Source organism: Diorhabda sublineata, chromosome 3 (assembly GCF_026230105.1).
Source record: "Diorhabda sublineata isolate icDioSubl1.1 chromosome 3, icDioSubl1.1, whole genome shotgun sequence".
NCBI classification, from domain to species: Eukaryota; Metazoa; Arthropoda; class Insecta; order Coleoptera; family Chrysomelidae; genus Diorhabda; species Diorhabda sublineata.
The window spans coordinates 38965550-38978157 of NC_079476.1; the positions used below are offsets into that span (position 1 = coordinate 38965550).

General features: G+C 32.7%; 1 protein-coding gene across 1 annotated transcript; it reads left to right on the plus strand.

The window, feature by feature from the left end:
- Positions 1-507: 507 nt before the first annotated feature.
- LOC130441780 (FERM domain-containing protein 3-like) lies at positions 508-1736 on the plus strand. Its single transcript, XM_056775567.1, has 2 exons — positions 508-1414; positions 1720-1736. The coding sequence occupies exons 1-2, from the start codon at positions 508-510 to the stop codon at positions 1734-1736; spliced, it is 924 nt and encodes a 307-aa protein (XP_056631545.1).
- The last annotated feature ends 10872 nt before the right edge of the window (positions 1737-12608 follow it).

Genomic DNA, 12608 nt, shown 5'->3' on the forward strand with positions numbered 1-12608 from the left:
GAGCTAGTTAGCTAAAATCACGAAATATACCAAAGAATGAAGCCAAAAAGGATTATGAGCCCTAGTGCACAACTAATACGCTGAAGACAATATGGCTAGTGCAGTGTCAACCGGTATTTTCGTTAATTTAAGTTAGCATGAACTAAATTTTTAACTTTTTTAGATATGAAATGTTGAATGAATGCAACTACATTGTTTAGAGACTTTTGGCTACCTTGTTGTTGCATTTAGAGGTGCGTAAATTAGGTTAGGTTATTTTAGGTTAGGTTAGGTTAGAAAAATAATAAAAGTTTACACTTACATGACCAATAGAGCTTCATAAGCAAATCGGTTCGACAACTTTGTGTAAATGTTTATAATATACTTAATATCTTATTAAATAATTAATTTTATAACCTTACAAAAAGTGTGGTTAGTGTTAGACATGAAACATGACACAACTGTCAATGTCAACGAGATGTCATACATTTTATTCATATCATTATTCAGGACGTATCAAAATTTAATATGACAACAGTAGTTTCGAAAACGGGCATAGAAGTACTGTACCCATGCACAATCCATCTCCTCACCAACGGTGCCAAAGTGGAATGCGAGTATAGATCGGAGCAAATCGGAAAGGATCTACTAGATTATATCTGTGAGTACTTAAACCTAGAAGAAAAAAACTTCTGGGGACTTAGATTCGTAGACGTTTACGAACAGAGACATTGGTTGGAACCGAATAAGTTGATTAGATCGCAAGTGAAAAATTCATGTCCTGTACATTTTCACTTCAGAGTTAAGATATATCCACCGGAACCTTTTAAATTGTTTGACGAAGAAGCGAAATATCAAATTTTTATGCAGTTGAGATTCGATTTGATAAGCGGGAGGTTGAAATGCGGCTCCACCGATTCGGCTATGCTCATAGGGTTGATCCTCCAATACACGTACGGTGATTACGATCCCACTGTTCATTTCGGTAACTATGTACAAGAAAAAATCCTCCTCAATCAAACTTTCAATATAGAAATGAGAGCTATAGCGGTCCACAAGAGCCATCTGAGAGGTCTGAGTATGGACCAAACGCAAGATTTATTTTTACGCATGGCTAGCCAATTAGAAACTTATGGGATAGACCCACACCAAGTTGAGGATAGTTATGGGAATAAATTGACGTTATGGATCAACCATGAAGGCATGAAAACTTATAATAAAGGCGAAGAAGTTGACAAGTACGAATGGATGTCGATATCTGATATCGATCAAGAAGATAAGAAAATCGAGTTAAATTTAGTTTCTGGGGATTCGGTGACTTTGCATTGTCTCACAGATAGCGAGTGTCTTTATATATTTCAAGAAATTCAAAGCTATTTTTCTTATTTTACGACGTTTGGTGCTCACTCGACGTTGGGACAAATTGATAATGAAAGTGAGGTTGACAATGATTCGCTCGATACTTTTGATGGTTCAGAGTCGGAAATTAGACACGATTATTTTTCACCCGGGAAACACAACGAAGAAAACTCACCCGCTCATCACTTCCACAATTTTTTATTTATTTTATTTATTATAATACTGTGTTTTTTGGCTAAAATATTCTATCGATGTAACGTGAACATTTTCGAAAATTTTCGTACATCCATGTGGTTTCAGTATGACATAAAAAAATATTTGAATTTTTGTTATCTGATTAGAGAATAAACGGTAGTGGATTTTATTACGTTTTTTTTTTAGTACTAAAAGCTAAATGAAATAAATTCGTTAATACAGGGTGTTTCTGCATTCATGCGACAAAATTAGTACGAAATTAAGATGGATCTGCCCTAAAATAAATTTTTTTAACCAATTCATGGTGTGGTAACTTAAATTGATTTTTTATTTATTTTTTTTTTTTTGATATTTTTCGTATTTTTTCAATATTCCTGTTACATTATACGGGGGCGAATCGTATTATATCTTCACTGCTTTGCACTCAACGTATTAAAAAAATTGTAAATTATGATTTTTATTTTTTTTTTTCTCCGCAGCTATTACCTATGGAAATAATATTTAAGGTTGAAAAATATTTTTATATTATCAAAAATCTCAAGGTATGACTTGCTGACCCGGCAAACGTTGTTCTTACTCGTTTCTGTTTTGAATTAAAATCATTTTCAAAAAATGTTAAGTACAATATGTACAGGTACGATAAAGGCCGTTGTTAGCTGCACTTCACAACACGTGTTTATTTACATGAGAGTAAAAACTGTCTTTTCAGTTATTAATAAATAATTATTGCACAGGAAGTTAATGATAAATTCACGATTAGAGAGAAATTAACATGAGAGTGTACAGAAAATTCAAAATAATCTGCTACGATCGTTACAAAAAGGAAATTGAAATCCCTTCGCGGAAATGTGATTAAATAATAAAAAAATCGCGATTTTTATTCTAAATCATGACAAAAAAGTTTGTTACTAACAAATAAAAAATAGGGGTTGATTGTACAGGATTGAAAATAAAGTCTTGTATGTATTATTTAATGTTGTATCATAAAAAAATAAAAATAAACAATTTTTTCTAAAAGATAAAAAATAAAAATTTAGGGATGAACTACCCTTAACATTTAGGGAGATTAAAAATAGATGTTGTTCGATTTTTCAGACCTGCCCAATATGTACACAAAATCGGGCACGCAGTTTCGGAGGAGTTTAGTAAAAACACCGCGACACAAAAATTTTATTTCTTAGAATGCCATAAAAAAAATTTTTAATGTGATGTAGGGATTGCTTATTTAATTCAATGTGGTTGTTTGTGAGAGCACAAAAATTAGAAAAATCAAAGTTTCTAACGCTACTGAAATATTAGGAAAAAAAAAATAATAAAAACTCAATTTCAATCGCCACCTTTTAAGGGTGATATTTCGGAAAGTGGTGAACAGCGAAAATTATCTTATAAGAAAGATTCGATAAATTTTATGGTTTGGGAGATTTTTAGATTATTATACGTGTCAAGGAAACCGTTCGCCATAAAGAGACATTCTGAAGAAAAATATCATAAATTTCTAATTCAACTCCATATTGTCGAAAATCGTCTTAATTAAGTAGAGAAAAAAAATAAAAACAAAAAAAACTATAATAAATATTCCATGTGGAAATGTTTACTGATAAAGCTAGTTTCATACGAGACGGTTTTTTTTAATTCCCATAATTTATGGGCCGATGAAAACCTTCACGGGTACAATTTAAACAAATAATTAATAATTTAATAACCTGAATGGTCAGTGATACTTGGAATTTTTCAAAAAGAATTTCCCACTTATGTTAAGTGATTCCTCTTAACATTCGCAGACACATTTGGTTCATGCACGACGGAGCCCCTCCCCGCTTCCTAAATCATGTAAAAAATCATCTTAATAACATTTTTCTTGATTATCGGATTCCAGTCCGCACAAAAACGATGTTGATTCTTTGTTTGATTTGTACCGTCTAAATATAAATTAAATCAATAGAACCGTCTAGTGTGAGACCAGCTTCAGATCATTAAACAGTACTTTTCGACTTCGAACATTTGTAGGCTACCGAAATAAATTTTTCTACTTTTCAATTCTCATATAAGTAACACGATGTTCAACAAAATGCAGTTCAATTAGAAATGTTTGTATTTTCAATGAATAATCACAATTTATGATAATTTTTTTCAGAATGTCTCTTTATGGCAAATGTACAAAAATCTAGAAATCTCCATATCTCCTGAACGGAAAATTTAAGTTAAACAAAGAATATGTTGAAAAAATCATTTTTGTTATCATTAGATTGTACAGGTTGTCTCTGTAAAAGTTACGGATTGTTAACCATTAGACATGATTGAAAATTCATAATGTTCGAAAAATTATTAGTCCCGTTTTACGTCTGTATAAAACATTTAGATCTCGTTATCTTCATTATCATTATAAATTGCTGAAGCAAATGAACAATAAGAATTAACAATAAATTTTCGAATGAATATGTAAACTGATGAAATTTATCTAGTTGATATAAAGATCCCGAAAACTCTTTCAACTACCTTCTAACTCTGTTCGCCATTTCTCTTCAATTCCACCAAGTTTATCCTTTTAAAATTTAATTCCAACTTTCCGAAACTATTTAGCTAAACAAATTGGCAATTTAGAAGGAGCTTTCAGCATCGAAAGACATTTTCTAACACGACATTTCGCGTGTCGAATTTTACTTCGGCCTCTCCAAACGGCCTCGGCGAGTGTCTCCCTGGAGTGCTATAACGCGCCGACCGTTGAGTGATAATTATAGATCACGTGACAATTATAGGTCACGTGATGACTAATTGTCGACGTTATTCCACTTTAACAGCATTTCGGGTGGTACTTTCATAAAATAGTACGTTCTCGAATCTTATGAATAACTCATAACGGCAATTTGATTAAAAGGGATTCAGGGTCAATTGAAGGTAATTTTTGTACGAGAAAAATGTTTTTATAATAGCAAAGTTCAATGTATCGACGTACATTTCGATTCGTGAAATATTGTTTCTACGGATTTTAAATATTCAGAAACTATTAAAAAGAAACAAGAAGGGAAAATAGTAATTAATTGTACCGTAATTAGTTTATAAACTTTCTTTATTAATAACTACCCTTACGAGGCATTATATTAACATTACAATTTAATATTAAGATGATTCAGCATCTTATATCTAACTTAAACTAACTAATCATCAATGGGGTGGATGGGGGAATTGCGGACGCTGAAGGGAAATAACCCACTACATTCGTACTATCAGTAATAATCGGTCTGTTTTTATTAATTATTAATCTTTAGTTATACATCTACAAAAACAATTATTAAACGAGATCAATCAACAAATAGAATATTTGTAGCAAAAGCAAAACCTTGTCGGTCCGTAATTACCCGTAGCGCTCGGGGTAAATTCGCACTGACCCCGGGTTAATTACGGACTAGGTCCACATCATAGACAAAAATCACAAGTAAAGCCTTTAGAAGAACTTCCTGCAGTGCAACACATAATCCGGTCTTCGGCGGGTGGATCACTGTACTTTTCCTGACAATAAATGCAAAAGTAATCAACATTTCCTTCATTTTCAAAATTTTGACATTTTTTTTAGCTTATTAGATGTAGTTTTATTTTCTTTTTCTTTTCTTGTCTAATTTCTTTTGTTCCTTTTCTTCTAGATTCTTTTTTTCCGGTGTGCTGGTAAAGATAATGGAATGTTTTTTGTTAACTGCCCGTTTGCTGCGACGAATTCGTAGAGTTGGGACCTTTATTAAATCACTAACCGGTACTGATAAAGATTGACTTGTTTGACTTGTCGTACTTTGGTTTAAATCAGCTTCACTTAAAGCATTATTCTGATTTATTTCGTCTTGATCAGGTACAATGGGAACGGACTCATCGATAATGTTTATGTTACTAGAGGGCTGAGAGTTAGTATACTTTGGTGTTTAATTTGCCACAATTCTACTACGGAACAATTTATGTGACGATATAATATGTTTTTAAAGGCAGCTCGCTCCCTCCAGAAGTATTTGAAGAGTCGAGAGGTCGAGAGGACGTCGGTGTTTCGTTTTTGGGTGAATACAATAAAATTTAAGAAAAAACTGATATGATAATTCATAGGATGCTGTTCAATTTTTTTGTCAGTGCCTTCTCGTTTACGTACTTTCCATATTTTGAAATTGTTTTATTTAATAAATTTTGCTGTATGGTTTTGGTTTTTTGTTTGTATATATAAAGAAATGTAGAAGTGCGGAAATTTATCCGAAACCTTGTTATTCGACGTCAAAGTATTTTCCCCGGTCTCCGATCTCTATAATCATCGGTAATAGAAACCGACAATTAACTCACTTTACCAACACCGGTCCTGTATTATCCCGTCATCGTTGCAGATTGACCGTTCGTCGAGGCACTCGTTGATTGAATTTCCCTGGAGAGTTTCGGCCACTGGCCACTATACTAGAACACAAAAGCGGCCCTTCGATGATATGATTTGGAAAATCCTGACGAATTAGAGTCTCTGCTCATCCCGTCGATTTATGTTATTTCCCTCACCCAGTCAGTTTTTTGGTTAGTGGCATGTCATCAATCGGTAAAACTCGCTTTTTTCATTTTATTTTATTGGCAACAATTTGACGGGAAAAGATGGAATGTGCAAATTTATACTCACACAGGATGCTATTATTCTGTAACGTTTTTCGTATTTATTCACACTCTTTCTATTCTTAGGGTGGGTTAACAAACACTGTCTCTAATTTCCACATTACACTATACACTTAACTTATATTAATTTATTTATAAATGTCATTTAACTGATTCGAGCTTTTTACTACGACTATTCATTTAAAACTAACTTACTGCGTTTACACAAGCCATTTATATAACTGAACAAAATAAACAGACATATCTAGAAATTTATTTTTAAGAAATACTATAAATAAACCGCCCGCTATAATAGAAAATTCTAAAAGGAAACATCGAAAGCGCTTCCGCCATTTATTAAAAATATGAAATATGCCACGCGCATTCGTCGTATTTTCAAAATTCTATAGTAGTCGGCCTAGGGAGCCATTTTACGAATTTGTTCGTAAAAATACGTTTCGATAGAAACATTTATTTTACTGGGATTACAAAATAAAAGTGATTTTCTCTATAAAATGTTATGTAGACCACACTATACTATACACTTAACTTATATTAATTTACTTATAAATATCATTTGACTAATTCGTTATTTTTAATACGACTATTTATTTAAAATTAATTACTGCGCTTGCACAAGTCATTTATATATCTAAAGAAAAGTCTACAAGGTTCTAGAACAAAAAGAAACGAAAAAAATAAATAAATAGACATTATAGAAATTATTTTTAAGAAATACTGTAAATAAACCGCCCGTTATAATGAAAAATTCTAAAAGGAAACATCGAAAGCGCTTCCGCCATTTATTAAAAATATGAAATATGCCACGCGCATTCGTCGTATTTTCAAAATTCTATAGTAGTCGGCCTAGGGAGCCATTTTACGAATTTGTTCGTAAAAATACGTTTCGATAGAAACATTTATTTTACTGGGATTACAAAATAAAAGTGATTTTCTCTATAAAATGTTATGTAGACCACACTATACTATACACTTAACTTATATTAATTTACTTATAAATATCTTTTAACTAATTCGTTATTTTTAATACGACTATTTATTTAAAACTAATTACTGCACTTACACAAGTCATTTATATATCTAAAGAAAAGTCTACAAAGTTCTAGAACAAAAATAAACAAATGAATAGACATTCTAGATATTATTTTTAAGAAATAATATAAATAAACCGCCCGTTATAATAAAAAATTCTATAAGGAAACATCGAAAGCGCTTCCACCATTTATTAAACGCAAAAAAAAGTAATTACGGATAAGTAACACTGAAAAATATATGTATAAAAAATTGGGAATATGATATTTATCAATTTCTAAAGTAATTTGTAATTTTCGCTTGCTTTACATATCTTTGAGCAATGTATTTAGGGCCTCTACTATCTTAGTATTATATTTTACAATGAAATATTGACCAGATGTTGATTTGGTGGCAATAGAGTGTTATATCGATGATTATTCTTGCCAATCTGACAAAAAATTGATTAAAATTTGCAAAATTAATCAATCTAAAAATCTAAAAATTCATTTTTAGATCGTATTCAAATTAAACCATTCAAATTATTCCTACTTGTCGATTGTAGACTTTTTCTGTTCACGGATTGTAGATCTTCCAACCTCATATTCGCCGGCCAAAACTTTTCTACTTTCTCCCTTGTTAAGTCTTCCAATAATTACCCTTTTTTGTTTAAAGGACAATGTCTTGTGTTTTCTTTTAAGGGGCATTTTTATTTAAGCAAATATTAAAATAAAAACCCACTTATAGCACCTAAAATGGCATTACAAACATCCCAGCAAAGTATGTAAATATCCCTGCTCAAAAGCGTACCAAAGCAGTGAAAACGGTGCACATCTGTTTAATGTGAGTCCCAGATAGAAACAAAATGGTAATTGGGGGAATCCCTGAACATCTAGTCATAATTTCTATGGGAAATAAGCCTAAAAGTACAGGTCTGATTACCGAGTACTACGAAATTCGGATTAGAGAGTATCCAATGTATTGAAAATGTTTGTTCGGATTATCGATTCTGCTCTGTTTTATTACTAAAACTATAAAAATTATTTCTTGTAATTATTAACGCCCAGCCAAGGCTATTAAAGATAGAGACATGAAATTTTGAGTGTATGTTTGTATCGGTGTGTAGAGGTGCTAATTTTGCAAATTCGATTTTTTCATTTTTTTCGGCCGCTAATTGAGATATCGACTTCGTTTTTGCACTAAAACATTCTCCGTACAAATATCTAAAAACTAATTTCTGCGATTTTCAAAATTCGACTTGGAAAGGGTTCAAAGAGCCGAACAAACATTTTTATTACCGAACCATATATTTAGCAATTCCTCACGACGAAATGAGATATCAAAGCGATTCTTTTTTAGAAATGGGTCCCGTGTGAATATCTAAAAACTAATTTCTCCTCTTTGATTTCTCTAAAAAGGGTTAAATTCATTTGATGGAGAATGCATGGAGCTTCGATCTATAGATTCTGTGTTACAAGTTGATAATGTTGTTCCTAATCACGCTCAATCCTCCAGGTTTCCAAGCACATAGATTGGAACACCGATAATGTTGTTACGAAATCTCAATCCTCCCAAACTGTGCAACAACTATCATTGAAAATGATGTCCCAAAATCTGCTGAGGTGTTAGAAGGTTGAAAGAACTTTTTCCGAATTTCCATAAGCAATTAAATGATGAATCTATTGTAATCTATTTGTTTATGATTCTGTTAACAAAGAAATGGAGGATCTACGAAAACAGTGGACTGTAAATTACTTTGGTTCTGACAATTTGTCATTTCATCCAATTCATACCGATTGGATTGTGAACAGAACCTATTTTTGGTGGTGGTTCACATTTTATTCATTTCTGTCTTTTATTCAGAATCTTTCATTAAGAATGAAACGTCTAGGCACTGAATGAATCAAAAGTGATAAATTAATTTATTGGTGAACCAATCCAGCGATCAGCGATGTTGGATTTCGGAATTAGACATCAATCACTCGCACTCCAAATGAACGAAAAATGAACACAAAGAGAACGTTCACTTCTTTCGTTATAAAGGGCGTGACAAGTTATTCAAATTTTTTTATCCACTCGTAGACGGTTGCGGTATGAATCATTATCTACATCTGCTGATTCTTTTACCAATGAGTCTAAAGCTCCAAACACATTTCTCCTTGCAATCCATGGTGGCACCCACCAACGTCGACTTTTTCTTTGCTTCTTATTTTTTTAAAATCTTCGACCAAACGATCGCAAATTCCACAACTTCCTTAGACAACATGTTCGATGGAATGAGTTCATTTTTTTATCATTTTGTGTGTGTCTTGTGAACAAGTGAATCTTTTTTAAAGATAGTTGTTGAAAATCAAAATATCGGTTCATCGAGCAGCGATTTCTAAGTCACCTCATCTGGATCCCATAAAACAAGCTTGGGATCAATTGCAGAAAGCCGTTGACCACCACAAATCACGATCAGTAACCTTATAACAGCTTATACATCTACAGTTTGAAGAAGGAATCGCAAAAAATTGTCATACGTATAAATGGGGGGTAATTAGTGGGTAATTTGGGCACTTAAACGGTAGTCCCCATAAAAGAAATGAAATTTCTTCACATCTGCTTTTATTTTCCAATAAAACACTGGAGTTTATACAACGTTGAACTATGCAGATAATTTTTTAATCATGAACTATCATGAACCTTCAAGGTTCAAGTAAATTAGATTCAATTGAAGCTTTCTCTAATTCAATTCCTTAAATAAATAATTATGATTTATTCTTCTATATTAGGAGTTGATATGATTTTTAATATTCTAATTAAATTAAATAATTAAGATTCAGGAATATTATCAAATCATATCGTAGCATTTTATTTACTAGAATGAATACTGACGCGTGTATCGACAACCAATACTTAATTTTCCCACCAATAAATCATCTCCCGCGAAAATTTCAATGCTTTTTAATGTTTATGTCATAATTGTGCTCTTTAAACCGGACAATAACGGATCTCTAAGTCTGTCCAATATACCTTCCAAGTTTCTTTTACAGTGTAATGGTTAGTGTTGGTGTAAACAGTGTAAATATCACCGACGGTTCCAGAAATTCCAATTTACTAGAATGGAAGTAGATATGGTTAGATTAATGCTAAGTTTGATTCGCCTCTATTATTTTTTATGACGCAAATTTGAGACTTGGAACTAACTGTATATCAGATCCCCGATCGAGGAACCGTTTACAATCCAGATCACATTCTCAAAGATAAAACGTCGATATAGTGGAGGAATAGAAACGGCAACACATTATGCAAAGTGTATTTCAAAATGTAACATTATACAAATTTTATTTATTTATTTGACAATAGGCTCACGTCTCTACTGGAGTTGTGAGTAATATAATTTGAGAATAGTGAACGGCGATCTGTCTCTCCCGATACAACGAGGGAACGATGAAAGGGATTGTCGGGATCCGCCTCCTACCAGTGCAGTCTCGACGAAAATTTCAAATTTCAATTTTAACGACTTCGAAACGAGTCGAAATGGAACTGAATTTCGAAATTCATGGACTAGAAACAGATACGAATATAATCAATGAAAGGAAAATCAATTTATCGTGGTTTGATCCTCTGGAATGGGATTGGTGACAGATCAATTACGAACCAATTTGTACCACAGACGATCCTGGTTATCTGATATTCATATCGTAAAGTTTGGGACTGCTTGTCAGTTATTTGCTCGCATCGAAGAGGACAAACATGCAACAACGTCACCAGAGTCGACTTTCCACTCAACGACGACCATGATATAGATGACAGCATCATTTTCTTCAGTTCAAGGGTCTTCATGACTCGAATAAACCTACAAATCTGAAGCCGGTACCATCAAAATACAAAAAATATAAAAAATTACTTCATATCCAAATTTTTTATTTGGTTAGTTCATCAATTCATTTGGTACTGCTATAACTTCTTCAACAACGTTTTGACTTGTAGATACAATCTTGCCAACGACTAAATCGAAACTGGGCATAGACTTAGGGCATTATTATACCTAGTGGATGCTTCACGACGTGTTCACTTTGCTAGATGTAAAAATGCTATCAAATAGTGAGTACATGTTGCTAGCTTTCCTTTTAGAGAAAAAAGAAGAAGAAGGAAGAGAAGAGTGGAACCAAACTTCGTTATTTTGAAAGTAATGCTGTGATTTTTATTAAATTTTTGGAATCTACGTGAAATTTCAATATAACTTTATATAAAACATCGTATACCTAAAGTCCATCATTTTGTAATTATTTCACATTTTCGAAATTTTTGGACACATGCAGTCCTTCACTAAAAAATTAAATTTCTCAGTTTAAGTGAGTCAGGTCTAATATTTTTGGAATTTGGTCAAAAATAACACTTACAGCTTTCAAAATGTGTGAAAACCTTGATAAAAATTTATATAGGGTGTTCAGAAAATGGTGCCCAATTTCGATATCTGAAAACTTCGAAAACATATCGATTCAGCTCGTCGTGAAGGACCCTGTACATTGGAGACGACGCATTTGAAGGAGTCGATATCACCAACAGAATAACCTTGTTGTGCCGAGGTGCGTGCCAGTCACCATAATGTAACAGGATGATTGATCTGGGGATCCAATGGGACCCCTTGTACCTAAAACAAGTCTTCGAAAAGAACAAACACAGCATGTGCTGGGCTAGGAAATAAATAGCCTCAATCCTTCTTTCATTAATAATAAGTAACGTAGCATATTGTTGAGTTTTTTCAAAAAATATTGGTTCTGTACCTACATCATTTTCCTCGGGGTTGAAGATGGCTTTTCCTTATCCAGAATGGATTCTAAACCAATGTAGTTAATTTTATCGATTTACCTTTAATTAACTACTAATCTCTTCATCTCTCATCAATTTATGAATCGTTATTGTACAGGTTGAATATTGTCTAGAGTGGAAGCCTGAGTCACGCGCAGTGATTAAACATTTGCGTTTGAACGAGCTCATTTATAGCATAATCACGTGTTACAAATTCGAGTTGTGACTATTAAACAAATTGTTGAAAATATTGGTCTTATACCATAAGGTATAGATCTTAATGCAAAGCTAATATGGAATAATTGTCTTCGCCTTGAGTATCACCAACGAACAAGCAAAATAGAAAAGACTATTTTGGTAAAAATAAGACAAAAATAGCTTTCTAGTTATTCCTGGAGGTTTGTTTATATAAATACAATTTATGTGCCCTCTGAAATTTTGCTAATTGCAGTATAATTTTGAAAAATTTAAGGGTTGAAATAAATCGTTTTGGTTAGTACCCCTTTCAGTAGGTTTTCTACATGTCCCGCCTTTCGTACGATCAAGGAATGGGGTGGAAAATGACGATACGTCTTCTATTAGCATCTCGGGTGTCGCAGAAATTCACGAATAAGATAGTTTTCAGTTTATTCCCCATTTCTAAA

Coding starts and splice junctions, on each gene's coding strand:
- LOC130441780 (XM_056775567.1), top strand. CDS start 508: ATGACAACAGTAGTTTCGAAAACGGGCATAGAAGTACTGTACCCATGC.